General features: G+C 48.5%; 1 protein-coding gene across 4 annotated transcripts in view; it reads left to right on the forward strand.

The window, feature by feature from the left end:
• Positions 1-14,439, forward strand: part of Pcsk6 (proprotein convertase subtilisin/kexin type 6) — a 188,192-nt gene extending 173,753 nt beyond the window's left edge. For all 4 annotated transcript variants that reach the window (XM_021166293.2, XM_021166292.1, XM_029479538.1 and 1 more), the window contains 4 exons: positions 3,103-3,206; positions 7,631-7,760; positions 11,641-11,753; positions 13,005-14,439. In XM_021166293.2, the coding sequence (XP_021021952.1) occupies positions 3,103-3,206; positions 7,631-7,760; positions 11,641-11,753; positions 13,005-13,102 (445 nt within the window). In that variant the 3' untranslated portion in view covers positions 13,103-14,439. The remainder of the gene's footprint in view (positions 1-3,102; positions 3,207-7,630; positions 7,761-11,640; positions 11,754-13,004) is intronic.
• Positions 14,440-21,995: the final 7,556 nt, after the last annotated feature.

The raw sequence follows: 21,995 nt of genomic DNA on the forward strand, positions 1-21,995 counted from the left end.
AAAGCTGTAGGCACACCCATGCAGAGAGTCTAGCCCTATGGGCTCCTTGGAAAGAAAGAAATAGAAGGAGTCATCAGGGCTTAGGAACCTCAGGGGTTTCTGTCCAAATGACAGTGAGGCTAGGTGAAACCCGAGCGCCTGTATCTCCAGCAGATGCCAGATGAGGGGATGCTGTGGTCCAGACCAGGAGCAGCAGGTGCACTGGGAGGCCCTTCAAGGCTGCATCCCACTCACCCAGCTCATCCTCTCCTCCCACTGCTGCTGAGGCTAGAACTCACCTCAAAGGGGAAGCTCTATAATGAGCAATGACGGATGAGTGAGACCTTAGAAACAGCCAAGGCTGTAGAGACCGTCTGCTCTTTCTGCAAGCGTACCACCAATGGTGCCCCGTTTAACCTTTATCGCAACTTATGAAGTCATTGGTGTTACACATGGTTTCCATGCCGGGGAGATCAATGAATGCCCCAGAAGGCTCCATGTGACTGCCTTGGTGACATTGCCTGCATCCTGCCCTTTCACATCAGAGTCTGGGGGACAAGAAGGGAAAGCAAGACCTTCCAACATGTCACATCGTACTTGCTGCTCCTTTAAACCTGTTAGCTAGACAGAGCAAGATTAGAAGCAAAGGGTCCAGGATCCATGGCTCTAGGAAGATATCCCCCCAAAAGGGAACATAGCTGAGAGAAAGAAGACATTTTACTAGAGGCCATGGCTGGGGGCTGAGAGGAGCCAGCTTTAATATCCTGGGCTCCTCTAGCATTGGTGTGGGCCCTCAAACCCTGGGCTGCTAGCCTAAGGTACAAAGGATAGAAGACTGTGGATACAACTCCCTGAAACTTATTTCCCAGAGGAAAGATGCCAAGGAGTCCAAGATACCTATTTCTGTGTCCTGTGGGGAAGAGCAAAGTCGGGTGCGGATGCAGGGGAGGAAGAACCTCTCAGGCAGCAGTCACTCTGCAGGAATGATGGCTGCAGTAATATGCTTTCACGGAGGAGCACAAACAAAGCAGGGAAACATGGCCAGCCATAATCCACAGAAAGCTTCCTTTTATTGCCAATATCCTCCTCAGCTGTGACTTCAAATCATTGCTGTCACGTCACAGCTGTGAGAGAACAGCCTAGCCGCCGCCTCCCAGCCATCCATCTCTTTAGGGGGATAAACACTGGAGGGGTTCACAGGGAAGTTATTACAAACATGATTTAACTGTCCTGCATGGTGGCCCTGGCATCACTGTGAGGAAAAGGCCCAGGCGAGCATCTGCCATCTGTGGTGAGGAGCTCGCAACCCTGTGGGCACCACCCCACTGGATGGAGGTGCAACACATGGGGGTGGCGGTGTGGGTTTCCTACTCTATATATGTAGTACAGAACACTTATGTTCTGGACATCAAAACATGAATGGGTGGACGATAACCACTGGCTACCCAACAAACCTTACTTAATTCTCACCCCTATCCACCCACACCTGGCACCAGAGCCCACAAGTTGAGAACTCAGTTCTCGATGCCGATCCTGCTTCTGAGGCGAGACCCAGACCCCAGGGTGAACCATCCTGGCTTCCAGCTGGCTGTCAGAGTTCCCTCAGCCTCTTCTTGGGTCTGATTGCTTTGCTACTACACCTGCTCCCAGAACCCGGTGGTGTTTCCTTACTTTAGCCATTTATTGCACAGGTGTTTAAAAGGAGGCAGATGAAGTGGTATTACACATACAGCAACACTGGCAGGGTCAAGGACCTCCCATTCCTGTGGAGTTGGGTGCAGCACCCTCCCAGCAGGTGAATGGATGTGTTCTTTGTGATCAAAATGGTCCTTGAACTCATGGCAGTACCCCTGCCTCAGCCTCCTGAGTTATGTATATGTTCTTGTTTATCAACTTGGAAACTAAATCACGTCTCTTGGAGTTGCCATGGAGACTCCATTATGGAGTTAATGTTATTGGCCATTGGTGACTAATTGCACCTGCAGTGTCTTTCACCTCCTCTGAGGTTGGGTGGTGAGACTGGAAGTCCCTATTCTCTGATCAATGGTCTGTCTACCTAGCAACCAGTTTCCCCCACCCACCATGAAGCCACAGAGGAGCCCCCAGCACCAGTTACCTCACTAGCATGCAAAATGACACTTATTGATTCTAGAGAGTTTTGGAGTTGTGTGCCAGAGATGAGACTAAATATATATTTCTAATTATAAATCACATCACAGCAGGGCACGCTGGAGCTGACAGGTACACTCTAGAGCCTTGGCTCAATCTGTTTATCAGCAACCCCATTTACAACTGTGTATCGCACACAGTGCAGTCCCAGGAACCAAAGACATCATAGTAGGTGACACTTCTTTATACTGCCGTGTGCCAGACACTGACGGTTATTTGTATTTGTTCAGTGAATCTGCCAAGCAGCTTTATGCCATAGGAACCAACTCCTAGGAGGAAATGGGCTTTGCTGGCTCGCCTTGGGTAGCTGGTGGTGGAGCCAGGTCCTGCATCAGTGGTCTGTGTCCATGATGCTTTGCCGGGCTGCCTTGCTAATGAACAGGTATACAGGCACTGATAGGGTAAGAAAGGAAGGCAGAAGCCAGATGTGGCAGGCTGCCAGATGCCAGAGGCTCTTGTTTCAAGTTCATGTAAAACAGGAGAGTTTTAAGTAAGGAAGAAACCAGAGCAGATCCAGGACTAAAGGTCTGTCACACACAAGGTCAATCACACACACACACACACACACACACACACACACACGTAGATCCTCTGGGGACTCAAACCAGTAAGCTGGAACTAGCTTGCCGCAGTGGCAACTGCTCAGTGCTCTAGATTTCCAGGGGAATGGGAGATTTCTGATTCAGGTCTCAGGAAACGCTATAGAGATAAGCCATCCTAGCACAGGAGAGAGCTGGAAGCTCTGACCTCTCGCAGCAGGCTGGAGGCCTCAGAACCTCCAGCTGGCTTCAGGATGGCTTTGCCAGCTTTCATTAACTGCGAACCATCGGTGACACAAGGCGCTGCGCTCTGATGACTTTCATTTCCTCCTGTGAAAAGCGTTTGAGGACAGATTCTAATTTAACTAGAATTCCGGGACAGACATGAAAACTGGCCTACTTTTCTTCCTACCAGCCTGGCACGGGGCAGCTGCATTCCGGACTGTGAACCGGGTACCTACTTCGATTCAGAGCTCGTCAAATGTGGGGAGTGCCATCACACCTGCCGGACCTGCGTGGGTAAGCTGCCAAGGCTTTGGTCTCATTGGACATGGGTATGCTTGCTCCCGGAGGGGAAGAGGCCAGCTACCTTGAAATTCAGGACGTTCTGTAACTTTGTAGGTTCCTGGATTTATTACAGAGTAAAATGTAAAGGCAAGGGGCTTAAAGTGTAATTCATGGGTAGAGCATTTGCCTCCTGTGTAGGACCTCTGGGGAAAATAAGACTGTAAAACCACAAAGGTCCTCCTAGACTCCCAAGACTGGGGTGGAAGAATGCAGAGCTTCTTGCACAGAAGTGCAAGTTAGGGGAAACGAGACAGAGGGTAGTAATGGCTGCCCACTGGTGTGAACTCAGTAACGCCACCTGACTATACACTTGAAGATGTTTGATCCGGTACAGTTTGTTATGTATCAGATACCAACAGTTTTTTTAAATTAAAAACAAAACCACAATCCAAACCGCAAAGAGAGACCCACTCTGAGCAAGTGGCCCTGGAGTTCCCAGCTTTAAACCCATAGCCGTCCTTTGGTTTCGAATGCAGAGCAAAAGCCACGAGTGCTTTGACACAAGAGATAGAGGAGGTTCAGCAGCTTGTAAGCTGGCTTGCTTTAAAACTCTACTCTTGCAGCAGAATTAACTAAAATGCAGCACCATAAAGTTGAGAGGCCTCTGAGAGGTGTGGGGACTGAGCTGGGCGCCGCATGATAAAGCAGAACTTCAGCTCTCTGTAACCGGCTCCACTTACTCTGAACGTTTTATTCAAAGAGGGAAAGACTGCCATAAACAATTTTACATGCATTATAGTTTCCCACCGAGATTATAGCACAGATGTCTCCGGGCACAGGTTTTATGCAGAGTGTAGCGGGGATTTCATTCATTTTATTGGGTTTCATTTTGCAGTCATCCGCATGCGTGGTGAGTTATGTGCTCAGATCCGTTCCAGGTGAAGCATTCTCCTCCGTTTTCTTCCCGCCCCCAGCACTTTGGTGCCTTCTAAGAAACTCATGTTAGATGGAGTTTTTGCTGCAGTGACAATATAAGAATTAGGTCTCAGCTAAATCTCATTTGCCACAAAACCATTTATTAAAAATGCCAGAAGGCAGGTACCGTCGTCTTCTGTCTGGTCCCGTGGGGGCCTCATACTGCTATCAGCTGTACTATCCAAGTGGACGTGCCAGAGATCCCAGCATCCACAAGCCATGGGTGGTGCTGACCCTAGCCCACTGTGCATGCCTCCCTCCACCCCATCCTCAGACAACCTCAGAAGGATCTTGGCTTAACCTTTAGCAAGAGGCTTTTCCATGGGTAGACGCCAGCTTTCCTCAGAGTTGCCCTTGCTGGTTTTTACGTCTTGTTTTTAGTCCTGGTTTAAGAAGTGTCTCCAGTGCTACCTGTTTAAATGTCAGAGTCACTTGAATCCATAGCATTGAGGGCTATGGTTCTTTAACTCTTTTGATTTCAATAATTCAATTCACTTGTCTTTCTCGGGGTCCCCAGACTGTCTAGCAGGCAATGGCATTGAATCATTCATAAGTTTTCTTATCTCAGTCCTGCGTCTCCTCCCTTCCTTGAAGCATTTATTTCGATATCAGGCAGTTGCAAAGCTCTTAGAGGAGAGGAATTCTCCATGTCTCCCCATGGGGGCTCTTTTTAACTTGTCTAAAACACACTTAACTCAAGGCAGTGATGGGTCCCAGAGCCTCTCCTCCCCACTCACAGTCATCTGGAGCTTCTTGCTCCATGTCAAGTGTTATCTCCCTCGTCAAGTGTTACCTGTGCCTGATGACATCTTTAGTTCAGCATGGTGGCCTAGCCTGCTGTGGTCCAAGTACACGGGGACTGAGACTCTTCCTGACTACCTCCAGGGCTGGTGCCCAGAGCATCCTGGCATTGAGGTTGTGATTTTTGGCTCGGTGTTGATGGGCTGACCCACGGGAGAGGGAAGTGCTGCTTTGCACTTATCCACCCAGGGCAAGTGGCAGCCAGTGGACATGTGTACATGCTCGCTAGATCACGGGGCAGTTCCCTAGGCCCTTGGGAGGGTTGACCCTGGCCTGTGCCTGGGAAAACCCAATAAGAAACAGCAAGAGAAAGAAATACCACAACAGTTCCAGAGAGGTTAGCACTTCTCACAGCATGTTTTTCTTGCCTCTACACGAAGGTCTGTATTTCTATTTGTACTAGACATAGCATGGTGGCTTAGCATAAGCATAGCCCATTGTGTCGTTATCGTTAGCACTGTGGGGGCTCTAACTGCTGGTACCCACAGGCCTCTAGAGACCGAATGGAATCCTTGAGAGGTTTTGAGTTTGACATTCATTAGTAGTTATGGGAGTTTCATAGCCAATGTGCTCACCAGCATGTTTTGTTAAGATATACATAACATAAAGTTTACAATCTCAACCACTCAAAAAAATCCAGTTGACACATCAGTACTGATATTTGAGGTTCCATGATCTCTTTCAGTGCCTGCATTCAATGTGTGATGGCTAAGTCAAGGTCATGAGTGTTTCCATCTCCCCAAATATTTATTTCTATGTGTTGGGAACCCTCAAGGTCTTCCCTTCTAACTATTCGGAAACATGACTGCATATTGGATACTGTGGTTGTCCTATTCTTGCTATAATTGGCATTGGTGTTTTTCATTAGCAACATACTTGGCAAAAGCAACTTTTTGATGGATTTGTGTTGGCTTGTGTTTATGGATGCCCTCCGTTGTGATAGGGAAGGCACGATAGCATGAAAGGCTCTAGCGGTAGTAGAAAGAGTATGCACCAGCTGGCCACGCTGCATGCCCAGCTAGGAAAGAGAGCTGCATGCTGGGGCTTAGCTGGCCTCCTGCTTCCCCCCTTTTTATTCAGTCCAGCGCCCCAGCGCATGATGTGGTGCCACCCACATCGAGGGCAGTTAGACTTCACTGGAAATGTCCTCATAGACAAGCCAGAGGTGTGTCTCTAGGTGGCTCTAAATACACTCAAGCTGATGGTCAGGACATCACAGGCCCATCAGGAGAACTTGCCCTCTGAGACTGTTGTTCACACCCTTGCTGTGCCTTCCATCCCAGCATGGCCATTTTCAGATGCACAGATCAGTGGCTTTAAGCATATTCACATGGGCTTGTCATGACCATGGCCATCATTCACCTCCAGAGTTCTAGCATTTTCCCAACTGATCCTGCAGCCAACACCTTTTTCTAATTTCATATTTTCTGGTGCTGGGGACTAAACCCAGTGCCTCAAAGCCAGGCGTTGTGGAGCACAACTTTGATCCCAGTACTCGGGAGGCAGAGGCAGGTGCATCTCTGAGTTCAAGGCCAGAAGTTGGTCTGAAGAGTGAGTTCCAGGACAGCCAGGGCTAGACACACAGACACACAACTTGTCTCAAACAAACAAACTAACCTTAGAGAATCCTAGTTTGAGGAGTAGGTTGGCCACACAACTACACCATAAGATAATCTTGTCAATTACAGAAGCCTCAAAACAGAGCCCTGGGGCTCACTAGCCAATCAGTCTAGCCTAATAGTGAGCTCCAGGCCAAAAGGGGTTCTTATCTCAAAAGTGATAGGCAGTTTTCCTGACGATGATATCTGGTGTTGCCTTCCAAGCTACACACACACACACACACACACACACACACACACACAGAGAGAGAGAGAGAGAGAGAGAGAGAGAGAGAGAGAGAGAGGTACATATGCCTTCATGCACAAGAAAAAAGTGAGAACCACGTGGAGATAATTTGGGTACTTAGGATTTCTATTGCTGTGAAGAGACACCACAGCAATTCTTATAAAGGACAACATTGAATTAGAGCTGGATTACAGTCCAGAGTCATCATGGTGGGAAACATGGTAGCATGCAGGGAGACATGGTGCTGGAGAGGTAGCTGAGAGTTCTACATCTGTACCTGTAGGTAGCAGGGAAAGACAGTGCGCCACTAGGCCTGTTCCTTGGTGACATACTTCCTCCACCACAGCCACATCTACTACAACAAAGTGACTCCTCAGCAATGCCACCCGCTATGAGTCTATAGGGGCTGTTTTCATTCACACAGCACAGGGACCATGCCCAGTTTAGCCCAGTGAATCTCGGACCTCATCACATCAGTGTTCACATGTTTGTGTCCTACCCTCGCAGCACAACTCAGCCTGGCCACTGAGTGGCTACTGAATGATTTTATCCTAAAACTGATGGGAAAGGAAATGCATGCAATTGAAGTCAGTCACCAAGGCCCTAGCAGTGCTCCCCACTGGGCTAAGCTTAGGCCTCTGATGTTCCCATCTGTGAAGTGGGGAGGGTGAACTACCCCCAGAAGTCACATACCCAGCCCTCACTGAGCTCCTAGGAAGCTGTGTGGGCAGCCTGGGGACATCTGAGGGTTCCCACAGATATTCTAGAACACCAGACATGTTCATGACATCTGCTTCTTCTCCTGCATCTGTCAGGGCCCAGCAGAGAAGAGTGTATTCACTGTGCAAAAAGCTTCCACTTCCAAGACTGGAAATGTGTGCCGGCCTGCGGTGAGGGCTTCTACCCGGAGGAGATGCCTGGCTTACCCCACAAAGTGTGCCGAAGGTATGGTCTTCTGGGCTGTAGCTCAGGCTGATACAGAATGATGGTTATCTGGGCACTGTAGAAAGAGCAGCTGGAGGGCCAGGTGTGGCGGCGGTGCCCCTGGAGCCCAGGGGATTGACAGGCCTTGTCGCCCGCTGCTGTAGGGGCAGAGGGCAGACAGGAAACCATTTACTGAGGAAGGGATGTCTATAGTTAGTGATCGCCAACGTCACAAGCCAGCTGGCAGCCTTCAAGCCTCTCTTAATGTCTAATTATTTGTGAAGCACTTTCCATATGCAGGCCCTGGGTAGCAGTGGGCTAGGACAGGAAACAGAATTCACAAGGTGCTGTCACACAGCCCTCCCACCCCAGCAGCAGATGGTACAGGGCACTGGGCCTCAAGCCATGGTGCGGTATGCTTTCACATTGTAGGTGGTCAATGAAACCGCATTTATGGGAGTTAACGCTTTTTCTAAGTTACATATTTTAGATAAAATGGTCATGTCCTCATTGCAAACCCAGTCCTGGCATAGACAGTGCGCATGTGTTTTAACCCTCTTGTTCTCTGTCTATTCCTTCCATGAGCACATACACTTGGCAAGTGTCCCTGGACCCAAGGGTGCTCCCTTGTACTGTGTGGGACATGGGCTGTTCCAGGAGCAGGCATGCTTTCTTCTATGCCTGGCTGGCTGTGCCTTGTACTAAGTCAGGACATCATAAACAGGCCAGGAACAGGAAAGGCAGCCTGTGGTATGAGCAAGAGGAAGGCATATGAAGGTGACAGTGCTGATGCTGTGGAGGCATGGTCCTTGTGGGAAGTGGAAGAAGGGGATTGCTATCTGCAAAAGAAAGACTCAAGGCAAAGCCACCCTGAGAAACTTGTGTCTGAACAGAGGTGGGAAGCCATGCCCAGATCCCACTCCCAGTAACAAAGTCCACAGTGGGCTCTGCCTCCTGGGCTATTTTGAGAATTATGGTGCATTGTCACCTATACACGGCAAGCTGATGAGAGCAAGTCCTTGCACTGGAATAAGAAGGGCCAATGTGGGGAAGGAGCAACTTATGTCTGTAGAAGAGTCAGCACCCTGCCGTGTTGATTCTGAAACAGGGGACTCGCCCCCAACCTCCTCCTGCCGTGCTGAGTCCTGCGCGCAGGACTGTGGGCACAGCTGTCTGCAGTAAACCTTTCATTTCACCAGCCAGCTGGTTTACTGATAATTAAACCAAGGACAACAGCACAGGGACAGCATGGAATTTAATGATGATAATCACTTTCATTTGTCAAGTGCCCCAGACTCCCAGGGATGCTGACTGTGGCATCCAGAGGCCATGGTGTCTCAGTCCCGAGGAGACAGGAGGGAAGCCAGCCACAAATGACCCTTGCACAGAAGTTCCTAGGTACTAGTTTCTATCTGAGGAAATGCTAACAGCCCCAGAGGGGAGTTCAGCCTCAGCTCGGAGCTGACATACAGATCCTGGGAAAACACCCCCAGGAGCCTTGCAGAGCCCCCAAGTGACTAAGTGAGGGAACTTCACACAGTTCCACAGCACAGAGCCTCTGGCCCTGAAGAGCCTTTAAAGGGATGAACCTTTCCCTAAGCCTGAGTCATGGCTCTGTGTGCCTCTCCCAGCTCAGGCAGCAAGCCCCAGAATGCTACCTCTTACCATGCTTCCCCTGCAGAAGAGCCAGGGAAGCCGCAGGGAACACATCACTGTTTGAGGGCTAGCCATAATGGCGCAGGTCTGTTGGTTGCTACCCTGAGTACAAAGAAGACGTGTAGGAGCTGAAGCCTGAACCTGGAGACAGTCCGTGACGGTGTCTCAGAACTGCCGGCCACACTCAAGGCTCACTCAGTAAAGGAACCTTTACTCCCAAGCGAGGACCTCTTGGCAGAAAATGAGAACAACTCTGGGGTTCTTGCTGCAAGGATAGTCTTTCCACTTCTTCCCCCTCCATTCTCCCAACTCCTCAGTAGGTACAGAAGTTCTTGGGGTGTGCTTCTAGCCTGGCGTGTACCCAGACGGGAGCTTGATCAGGGCTCCTGGAAGCAAGAGGTCATAGGTAGGTCTCCCACTGTGGTACAGAGAGGGGTCTGTGGTGGGCACAGCTCTCCCTCTGGAATCTGGCAGGGTAAAGTTGCCATGGTGTTTTAGAGGTGGCATGGCTACTGCAGAGGAGCCGTAGGTACCCTTTTCTTGAGACCACTGCCAATACAGTACTATGCCAGTCGAGTCTGAAGCAGGAGACGGACAGGGCGTCTGGGGAGTGGGTATGGGAGTTATCACCTCTCTCTCAGGAAGGCGTTATGCTCAGTTCTTCCCCACAGAACTCCAGATGAGCACTCAGGGTGGCCAGCACCACACTCTGGGCCTCCTGAGACCTGTGTGAATACCCCACAGCTGAGCCTGCCTGGGCTTCTGGTGGCTGAATCCAGACTTGCTCAGATGTGACATTTTATTGGCAGTTTGTGCTACAGAAATAGCAAACAGAAGCACCCTCCCTCCATCCTGCTGAGCTCAGTGAGCGGTATGTGAAGAACTGAGCTGTACCTGGCTGGGCTCTCGCTGCAGTCTACTCCATTCCGTAGCTCTTCGTGATTGAAGTAACGCTCAGCCAAGTGCCTGCAAATCTCTGGGGCCCCAAGCCTTCCGACAACTGACATTCTTTGAAATGGCTGGCCTTACATGCGTTTCCCTGAAAGAAGCCAGTAAGATCTCCAGGGGGCCTGTGTCATGAGGACCCAGACAGTGTGGCTAGATCCAGACACCAGGGACTTCCCAGAAGTCAGCGTACTCGCTGATCTGAAACGAGGGCTCTGAGCTCCAGCTAGTTCAGCATCCTCCACTGCATCTGGAATAAAAATCCACCTCGCCCAGGCTGAAGAGAAGCTGCCTTAGGGCTTCTTATGACTTGGATTAAAACCCTCGGGGACATTTCATCACTGAAACTTTCACATAGGTGGCCACAGGCATCTTTCTTAAACATGTCACCCCTAGGGCAGGCCAAAGCAAAGCTGAGCTAGACTTCTTCCCCTCTCCCAGGCCTGTTCCACACTTAATTAGCAGCAGCAGGGGAAGTTGGAAGCAAACAGGAGCCACTGTGGAGTCCTGGTCACCTGGAGCTGGATATAGCATCAGAAGCAGCTCGAGTACACACAGAGAATCCTGCAGAGTCACGCTGAGTTGTTTCTGTCAAGAGCCATACAACACATAATTCAGGCTTGCAGCAGCCTGCCTATTAGAGCTACTTAGCTTTACCACTGCCACACAGAGTACCCATAGACCCGGGGAAAATGAACCCATGTTCCCATGAGCATGCTGAGTGTGGACTTCAAGTGTGGTCCACTTTTGTAACCTGAGATCATAGCACTCTGCATTAGCAGGAGTCATGGGGTCAAGCTGTCTATCTGTGGAAGCAGGAATAGAGATGGGCCTGCCCCCTCCCCAGATGTCCAGCAGATGTCAAGCATGCTAGTCTGGGTGGTAGCAGCAGTTTTCGGGTCAGCTCCAGAGACAGGTTCTCAGTGGTCCTAGGCAGTCTGCATCCCCTACCCGAAGTCCTGACAGCCATCACAGCCAGACAGCTGGAAGCTCTGGGGGGCGCACGTGGGGTGTGGATTAGTGTCTACCAGAGTGTCCAGGTGGGCCACAGAGAGTCTCAGAGAGCAAGGCCTGGCCTCCCCTCCTGAGAATGCTCCTGGCAACTGACTCTGGCAGCCATTGCCTTCCCGTGGCAACAGAGAGGTCAGGCAGACAAGAATGGCGAACCAACATTGGTGCATGTCAGGGTATCCTGAGGGTCCCGGTTACTCCTGAGACTTTGTGAGTGCATGCTGGGAGGTTTTGGGATCGGAACCCCCATTGTCCCCAAAGCTCAGGAAGAGGTGCTGTCTTCCCACAGGTGTGAGGAGAACTGCCTGAGCTGCGAGGGCTCCAGTAGGAACTGCAGCAGATGTAAAGCCGGCTTCACACAGCTGGGAACCTCCTGCATCACCAACCACACGTGCAGCAATGGTGAGCACTACGGAGTGACCTCAGAGCTGCCCATGAGGGAGTGCAAGGAGGAGAGAGTGGAGGGAGGCATGGCTACCCAGAGCGGGGAGTGCTCACCTTTGACCTGATTGACCATCTCGTTGGCTACATGGCCTAACAGTAGTTTTGTTTGTGCCCTGCTCCCACTCTCCCAACATGGGCTACAGACAGCACAGTCTAACGTCCCATACAAAAGGTTAACACCAGGAGACTGGAAAGACCTCATCCTCAGGACTAGGTGGACAGAGTTGAGCCCCAGCTGTCTCCAGGGAGCTTCTTTACCTATGCTAAAGGAGGGCCCTGGCTCTGCTGATAGATGGTGGGGGGTGGGGAGGATAAATTATAAAAAACAGAAACTCAGAAGAAATCCAGACAGTGGGGGATGCCAGGCAGGAGGAGGGTCAGCGGGTTACTGTGTCCTGGAAGGGAGACTCATACTGAACAAGAAGCAGGGAGGAACTGCGTGGAGCCAGTGCTGGACACCATGTCCTGTTATGCAGGAGAGAGCCATGACCCCACGTGTCCATGGGTGGAGAGCTAATCCCTGGACATAAAGCTGGCTTGGCCCTGCCCTGGCAGAGTGCCTACACACAGCACTCCACAGGTAGCCTGTTTGCCTTGTTTGCCATTTGGATTTGGAAAATCCTGTCCTTTCAAAGCCCAGGAGGCAAGTCCCTGTTTAGGTACCTGTTTAGAAAGTCCTTGCTCAGGTACCAGCCCTAGAAAGTGAGGCTGCCGTTGGACAGCCTGCTCCCAAGTAACAACATAGAGGCAGGGATACCAGTCTCCACTGCTCTCCCCATTGCTGAGTCCTGCCTGCCCGTCTTCGCCCTCCACTTCCCCCATGGGAATGTCCCCTAAGCTGCATTCTTGAAGCCTGTTTTCTTTCCTGCTCCAGCCCTGCACCTCTGGCTGCACCCCTTTCTTCATGACCAGTCACTACCACAGTGCCCCCAGAAAGAGGCTCACGTGGGTAACAATGACCCCGTGTGTGGCAGACCCTCCATCTCACCTCCCAAAGCCCTTTCAGGAACCCCCTCCCCTCCTCACTTAAGCTCAGCAGAGCTCCCGTACCCCAGTGCCACCCGCGCCTCCCTGAACTTTGCATTGGAATGGCTCATGAGGGAGACCCTGCATCCTGCCTGGTGTACCATCAGTGCTGGCAAACGGAGAACAGCTGAATCTTAACAAGACCAAAAATCTGACCCCCTCCTTTTCCTTTTCTGTTGCCAGCCGATGAGACCTTCTGCGAGATGGTGAAGTCCAATCGGCTCTGCGAACGGAAGCTCTTCATCCAGTTTTGCTGCCGCACCTGCCTCCTGGCTGGGTAGGGGCACCAGCTGCCTGCAGAGGGCAGGGTCCTCCTGTCTGCCCGTTTGCCCATCTACCTTCCTACAGATGGTCAGCCATAGCCTGTTCCTTGGGGTAGCCCGGCATCTGACAGCTGTATCTCCCCCAGAGCTGGGTTCTACTGCAGCATCTCTGAGCATCTGATCAGGTGGAGGTGGCCCTTAAGGATATGTGGCTAAATTGACAAAAATCCCCTTGAACTCTGCTTGCTGGCTGCAGTCTAAAGTTGGACTCAAAACAGGAACAAAATGAATCGTGAGACTCATACCTGCAGCTTCAGAGTGGCTTCTGGGACCCTAGTTTACTGAGACTTCAAGACCAAAGCAGAAAAAGCGAGATGCCTGGCGTCACATCACGTCCTCCTCCCACATATCTGTGTGGCCGTGACAAATCTCAGCGAGTCGGCTGGCAGGACCCTATGCTGCCCTCACCTATGATGAAGGGCCTTGCTTCCTCCCTGTGCATCACTGGCCACCAAACAGCCGGAGGGACAGTTTGATCAGACTGTAAATAAAATGGGTTTCAGGGCATAAGATGTATGACCACTAGGGAGAGAATCTATGTCTACGCAGTCAGCTCCTTTTGAAATGGCAGCCCCGGCCTGGACGGCCTAGCACCAAACCGAAATAGGTCCACTCATCCTCTCTTCAGCGTTCTCTTCTGAGTGAGCCGAGCTGTCCACATGGCTGTTCTACCTGTGTCCCTGGGGCTTCCTGGGCCCAAGCCACCAGCCATCTACAGATACAGAGCCTGTGAAGGAGAACCCAAAGGAGCTACTTGGGATTAGCCAAAAGACATCTGATGGCCAGGCAGTTCTGTAAACATGCAAAGCCAGCCCCTGAATCACTAATTGCCGGCCCTCCATGGCACACAACTGCTTTTCAAGTGTATTTGGCCTCTGCACTCGGGACTCTGTTCTTGGGTGGATGCTGCGCTGGTACAGTATGGTACAAGCCTACATGATAGAGCTGGATTGATTTTTCTGCCAAGCCTGTGTGGGCATTTTATAAGCTACGTGTTCTAATTTTTACCGATGTTAATTATTTTGACAAATATTTCATATATTTTCATTGAAATGCGCAAATCCGCTTGCTCAGTTCCCTGAGCTAAGGGAATAACACTTGCCTTAAATTTCCCCAACCTCGTCTCTCTCCACATGGTCCTGCTCTCCTCTCTGACTGTAATGTGTTTGTCTTGTCACCTGGAGGTGGCAAGGACTCAGCTGTTGTCTGTTGAATCCACACTTCAAATAAGAAATCAGTGAAGCAAATCTAATGTTAACCCTGAGTTAATAAAAGAGTTAACATCCCATTGCAAAGGGGCCTGCATTTCTTTTCAAGATAAAACTTTGAGCCTCAGTGCTGGCCAGTGAAATGGAAGTCACTTTGTGGGTTCTTGATCTGTCAGATGTCTGTATTCATTACTTTTCTCATTGCTATAACAAAATATCTGACAAGAAGCAATGTAAGGGGCTAGAGAGATGGCTCAGCAGTTGGTCAAGAACACTTGGTACACCCCTTTAATCTGCCTTCCAAGGCAGAGCCAGATGGATCTTTGTGTTCAAGGCCAGCCTGATCTACAAAGTGAGTTCCAGGACAGTCAGGCTACACAGAGAAACCCTATCTCAAAAAACAAAAATAAAATAAAATAAAATAAAACATTTGTTGATCTTGCAGAAGACCCAGGTTCAGTTCCTAGTATCCACTTGGCAGCTCACAACTGTATGTAGCTACAGTTCCAAGAAATCCAATTTCTTCTTACCTCTGTGGGCACCAGGCACAAGTGTGATGCACACGCATAAATTCAGGCAAAATACTCACATAGAATAAAATAAATGTTTAAATAGCAGTTTAAGGGATGGAGGCTTATCTCGGCTCCCAGTTCCAAAGAATTGGCCACTGTGATAGGGAAGTCATGGTGACAGAATCCTGAAGCAACTGGTTATGCTGTATCCAGTCAGGAAGACGAATGCTTACTTACACTAGCTCGCTTTATCTTCATACACAGTCTGAGACTCCAACCCTGGAGTGACACTGGGAGTGATCAGGAGGGGTCTTTCCAAGTCAATCTCCATGATCCCTCATAAACACACCCAGAGGCCTGTCTCTTAGGTGATCCTAGATCCCACAAAGTGTACAGCGTTAACCACCACAATATCCCATTTGCTTTAGCAAATGTTGGCATAATGGAATAAAGAGGGAAACCCAGGGTTACAACTCCGGATGTCATTTGTCAGAGACCTTCTTTATGGGGGCCAGCACTTGCCTCCTAGCCTGAACCTGAGTTTGATTCCCGGAACCCTCATGGTGAAAGGAAAGAATCAATTCCCATAGATTGTCCACTGACCTCCACATGTTTGCTGTGCTGCACAAATACACATACACACACACACACTACACAGTTTTAAAATTTAAAAATAAGAGACCCACTTTGCGCCACCAAAGCCAAGTAAGGTAAAGGGGGCCTTGACGGCATTCACCTACCTCTGACAAGTACCATTTAACTGGGTGACGACCTGCCCCCTCCACGGCTACTGAAATCCCTGCACTCACGGGGTTACCTGCCTCTTGGGATTTTCACCACAGCCTGTGAAGCCCATAGTGTGTATGTAGAATCCTTTAGTTGCAGATAAAGAAAGGGCACCAGCTAAAACTGGGGAAGCAGGGGATGGGCAATGCTTCAGAGACCCAAGGTGATTCAGAACGTTGGCGATGAGTGCACCACAGTCTGGGGAACCCTATGGGAGCACTGTCACCTGGACCCCTTCTCCCCTATGACCTACTTATCTCATGTTAGGACAAATGAAAAGACCACTGTCATCTATCTCCCAAGTGTGGCTGGTGTTAGTGCAGACCCCAAACTAACCTCCTGGCTGTTTCTTGGCTCTGCTTCCCTGGGACAGGACTCTGCTGAGCCTGTCTTGCACAGTGATGGCCACAAGAACTGCTTGTACAACAGCATAGCCATGGAAGCTCTGTGACAGCAGAAAGGAGTGAGATAAAGCTCTTAAAAGGGGGACAGACCAACCGGCCATAGCAGCCACCACCGACATAGACAAGGCAGGTTATGGGAGTGAGGCCGTGAAGGGGTAAGTGGCTATGTCTTTCTTACACTTCTCATCTCCTTGAGCAAAAGACTTGGCTCCAACATTACATTTCCTTGCTACTATTTTTCTCCTTCCTCAAACTGTACATTTTGTATTTCTTGTAGTTCCACTTGCTCTTTTTCACTATAGATCTGCATCAGAGTATTCACTGGTAACGATGTGACAAAGTCAGAATTACATTGTCTTGAAATGTCCTTTTCTAACATTATTCCAAAACACTTCAATTTTATCCTCTGGTAGATTTTTTTTTCCAACAAGAAGTCACATTCATTGCCCAAATATCACAAGAATAGTCTCTAATATTATTTCCTTCTGAAACCTCTTGAGCTAAGCCTCCATAGTCTACATTGCTCTCAGCATGATCATCTTCTATACTCCTGTGATGGCCCATTAAGTCCCACTTAATGTTCAACAATTTTTCTAGTCCAAAGTCCAAAGTCTTCCACATTCCTTCAAATAAAAGCACAGTCAGGCCTGTCATAGTAATACCCCACTCCTGGTACCAACTTCTGCCTTAGTTACTGTTCCATTGATTTGAAGAGACACCACGACCAAGGCAGCTTATAGTATAAAGCGGTTAACTGGGATCTTGCTTACGGTTTCGGTTTCAGAGGGTTAGTCTATTATCATCACAGTAGGAAGCATGCAATCATGGTACTTGAGCAGCAGTTAAGAGCTTATGTCTTGATTTATATAGACAGCGAGAGCAAGAGCGAGAGAGCGAGAACAAGAGAGAGAGAGAGAGAGTCGGGGAGGGGGAGACAGAGAGACAGAGACAGACAGAGAGAGAAAGAGACAGAGACAGAAAGCATGGGCTTTTGAAACCTCAAAGCCCACACCCGTGACATACCTCCTCCAGCCAAGCCATGTCTCCTAATCCTTCCCAAAAAGTTCTATTAACTGGGGACCAAGCATTTAAACATCTGAGCCTATAGAGGCCATTCACATTTAAACCACCACATAGAATATCCACACTAAGAGTAACTAGACATTTCTTAGCATTCCTATGGAGCCTATTATTATAGGATTCCTGTTCCTATAAGAACAAAAGTGGCAATAGCCAAGAATGTCTTAAAAGAAAAGTTCTCAACCAGGTCCGTTTGCTTTTTCAGGGGGTCCTCAACAATGTCTGCGAAGGTTTTTGACAGCTGGAGGGTGTCACTCCCATCTATGGAGTAGAAGACAGGGATGCTACTACACGCCCTACAGTGTGCACAAAGGCTTGACAGCCAAGAAGTATGCAGTCTAAAATGTCAGTGTGCTCAGACTGAGAAAGCCTAGCAACCGTAAATGAAATTAAAAAGAAAAATGTTTGAAACATCATAAGGATATTAGAACCTACTTATGGTTTGATGTCACCCATTTGTTTGCTAGAGCAACCCACCCTATTCCTGGTAACAATTTCTGTTTTAATTAGGATGACTAATACAGTCATGCAACACCATGGCCAAACAACTTGAGGAGCAACAGGTTTATTTTGTCTACACTTCCTCATCACTGTTGATCACCCAAGGAAGCCAGGGCAAGAACTCAATCAGGGTACGACTCTGCAGCACGATCTGACTCAGAAGCCCCGGAGAATTGCTATTTACTGGCTTGCTCTTTGCTTGTTCAACTGGAATTTTTATAGAATACAGGACCACCAGTCCAGAGGTGCCCCTGCCCACAATAGACTGTGTCCTCCTGCATCAATCAGTAATTGAGAAAATGACCAACAGGCTTAGCTACAGCCAGCCTTATAGAAGAATTTCCTCAATTGAGGTTCCCTCCTCTCAGATGACTCTAGCTTGGGTCAAAGCTAGCTGGCACAACTGATTCCTTATCAACTTGACACATAAATATATCAATAGCTTAGTAAGTGTAACACTTTCTTTCTTGTTATCTCCAAGATATTACAATATAAAACATATCGCAAACTTTAAAAGTCCCAAAGTCTTTATAAATTCGAACACTTTTAAAATTCAGTCTCAGGGCTGGAGAGATGACTCAGTGGTTAAGAGCACTGACTGCCTTTCCAAAGGTCCTGTGTTCAATTCCCAGCAACCACATGGTGGCTCACAGCCATCTGTAATGGGATCTGATGCCTTCTTTTGCTGTGTCTGAAGACAGGTACAGTGTACTAATATACATAAAACAAATAAACAAATAATCCTTTTTAAAAAATGTTTAGTCTCTTTAAAAACTCAAAGTCTCTATAAAGCTTCCAAATCTCTTGTAAAAGTTCAATACTCTCAACTGTGAGCTCCTATAAAATAAAAAATAAATTAAATACTTTCTTATTTAAAAGAAAGAACCAGGGCACAGTCACAAGCAAGGCAAAGCCAGGCCAAGTTCTAACACTGTAAATAACTCTGTGTCCAATGTCCTACTCTTCTGAGATACCCAAAGGGCTTGCCACAGATACCCTTTTTACAGTAGAAAAATATTCCTACATCTTTCTTTTAAATTTACTTCTTGAGAATTTCATATGGTATATTTTTATATTCTTTCCTGTTCCTCATCTCCTCTCAGATCCCTCTGCCTCCCCCCACCTCCCCTATATCTACCTACCCAACTTCAAGGTATTTCTAGCACTAAAAAAAAAGCAAGATTTTGCTGAAAGGACCCTGATATAGCTGTCTTGTGTGAGGCTATGCCAGTGCCTGGCAAGCACAGAAGTGGATGCTCACAGTCAGCTATTGGATGGATCACAGGGCCCCCAATGGAGGAGCTGGAGAAAGTACCCAAGGAGCTGAAGGGGTCTGCAACCCTATAGGTGGAGCAACAATATGAACTAACCAGTACCCCCAGAGCTCGTGTCTCTAGCTGCATTGTAGCAGAAGATGGCCTAGTTGGCCATCATTGGGAAAAGAGGCCCCTTGGTCTAGCAAACTTTATATGCCACAGTACAGGGGAACGCCAGGGCCAAGAAGTGGGAGTGAGTGGGTAGGGGAGCAGGGTGGGGGGAGGGCATAGGGGACTTTCGGGATAGCCTTTGAAATGTCAATAAAGAAAATACCTAATAAAAAATTGGAAAAAGAAAAACAAAAACAAAAACAAAAACAGCTCTCTAGTCCAAGGCCTCCACCTAGTGGTTCATTCTGGAAGTAAGGAAAGTTGGAATCATGTTGATAGTTTGGGATATTTGTGTGTGTGTGTGGGGGGGGGGGTCGTTATTAGTTTTGTTTTGTGTAATTTTTAAACAATCACAAAACAAAATTATAGAAAAGTTATATGACATAAAAATATTTTCCTGAACAATGTGAGAGTAATTTTCTGAAATAATGTCCACTATAATAGTGTCTCAAACACTTTGGAAGGCATTTCTTTTTTTTTTTTTTTCTATTAATTTATTTATTCACTTTATATCCTGATCACAGGCCCCTTCCTCTCAGTCCCCCCTTCATAAAGCCCCTCCTCCCATTCCCCCTCCCCCTTCCTCTCTGAGAAGGGGAGCCCAAATCCTTACCCTCCAGGTATCAACACCCCCACCTAGCACAACAAGTCACCACAGGACTAGGCACGTCCTCTCCCACTAAGGCCAGACCAGTTAGGGGGACAGGAACCACCAGCAGCAACAGAGTCAAGGACAACCCCTGCGCAGTTGTCGGAAGACCCACATGAAGACCACACTGCACACCTGCTACATAATGTACGGAAGGCCTAGGTCCAGACCATGTCTGCTCTTTGTTCAGTCTTTGGGAGACCCAAGGGTCCAGGTTAGTTGACTCTATTGGACTTCTATGGAATCCCTATCTCCTCTAGATCCCTCAATCATTCCCTCAATTCTTCCAGAAGACTCCTTGAGCTCTGTCTAATGTTTAGTCAGCTTCTGAGTGGAGCCTCTCCGAGGACAGTTATGCTAGACTCCTGTCTGCAAGCAGAACCGAGTATCATTGATGGTGTCAGGGATTAGTTCTTGCCCATGGGATGGGTCTCAAGTTGGGTCAGTTATTGGTTGACTATTCCCTCAGTCTCTACTCCATCTTGGTCCCTGAATTTCTTGTAGGCAGGACAAATTTTGGGTGGAAGATTTTGTGGGTGGCTTGGTGTCCTTATCCCTCCACTGGAAGGATACAGGAGATGGCCACTCCAGGCTCCATATCCCTCACCACTAACTTCGGATTCTCAGCTAGAGTCACTCTCATAGACTCCCTAGAGCCTCCTCTGTCCCACATCTCTGGCACATCCTAGAAATTTCCCACCCCACCCCACTCACCCCTGATTTTCCTTCACTCTCCCAGCCCTCTCCCTGGCTCTCCCTACACCTGATTCCCATACCTACCTACCCACCCCCATTCCCCTTCTTATCTCATCTCCAAAGAATGTTTTTAGATATAAGATGTAGCTAAGATTTATATTTAAAAGCTATAAAGAACAAGAATAACCAAAGATATGAGAAAAGGTGACGCTTGAGTGTTCTTTTATAAAGCATGTATTATTATTAAGACAGTATGATATTATGCCAGTAAACCCATAGAACAGAATGGCTAGTCCAAAAGCTGAGCTTCATGAGTTTGGACACTTGATTTTGACAAGAGTGGCTTTGAAGAGCTAAATAGAAAGAATGGTCTTCGAATATGGTGGTAACTTAATTTTCAGATGGTGCCTCAGTTAGGGTTTTATTGCTGCGACCACAGCAATTCTTGTAAAGGACAACATTTAATTGGGGCTGGCTTATAGTTCCACGGGATTAGTTCATTATCATCATGGCAGAAACATGGCAGCATGCAGGCACACATGGTGCTGGAGAAGGAGCTGAGAGTTCTACATCTTGATTCAAAGGTAGTGAAAGGAGACTGTGCCATGAGAATTCTACATCTTGGTTTACAGGCAACAGGAGAGTGTGCCATAGTGGGCATAGCTTGAGCACAGGAGATCATAAAGCCTGGCCCTACAGTGACACGTGTCCTCCAACAAGGTCACAAGAAAGTGCCAGGGGCAGGCTTGTTAGAGAGAATAACCTGGAAACTGGTCTTGTTTGGGAGTAACCTAGGAGTAATGCTAGATGCTGACTTGTTAGTTAACTCGAGTTCAACCTTAGGTCAGGTTCTCTAAGATGGAGTCTAAACCCAGGATCTGGTCTCTCATTATCAGTGTTGGGTGAGTGGTGTGGTGGTTTGAATATGCTTGGCCCAGGGAATGGCACAATTAGGAGGTGCAGCCTTATTGGAGGAAGTGTGTCACTGTGAGGGTGGGTTTTGAGACCCTCTTTCTAGCTGCCTGAAGACAGTCTTCTCCTTTTTGCCTTTGGAACAAGATGTAGGACTCTCAGTTCCTCCAGCCCCATGTCTGCCTGGATGCTGCCGTGCTTCCTGCCATGATGATAATGGACTAAACTCCTGAACCTGTAAACCAGCCCCAATTAAAGGCTGTGCTTTGTAAGAGTCACCATGCTCAGGGCATCTCTTCTTAGCAATGGAAACCATAACTAAGTCAGAAGCTGGTATCAGGGACTTGGGAATTGCTGGGATAGGCCTGGCCGTGGTTTTGTTTGGAGGATTTGGGGACTTTGGGGACTTTGGGGACTTTGGGGACTTTGAGGACTTTGGGAGCAGTGAGTTGCATTAAGTGCTTAGTGAGCCATCCCAGGAGGAATATGGAAGACACTGATACGGAGGGTGATTTGAACTGTGCAGATTGCTCTTACGCTGTTTTGGTGAAGAATGGTGCTGCTTTTTACCCTTGTCTGCAGAGTCTACCTGAGGCCAGGGGAAAGAGTAAAGAGGCTAAGTAAGGCAAAGGAAGTCTCAGACAAGCCCAGCATAGACTTTGTCCTCCGGTTTACT

This window comes from Mus caroli, chromosome 7 (genome assembly GCF_900094665.2).
Source record: "Mus caroli chromosome 7, CAROLI_EIJ_v1.1, whole genome shotgun sequence".
NCBI classification, from domain to species: domain Eukaryota; kingdom Metazoa; phylum Chordata; class Mammalia; order Rodentia; family Muridae; genus Mus; species Mus caroli.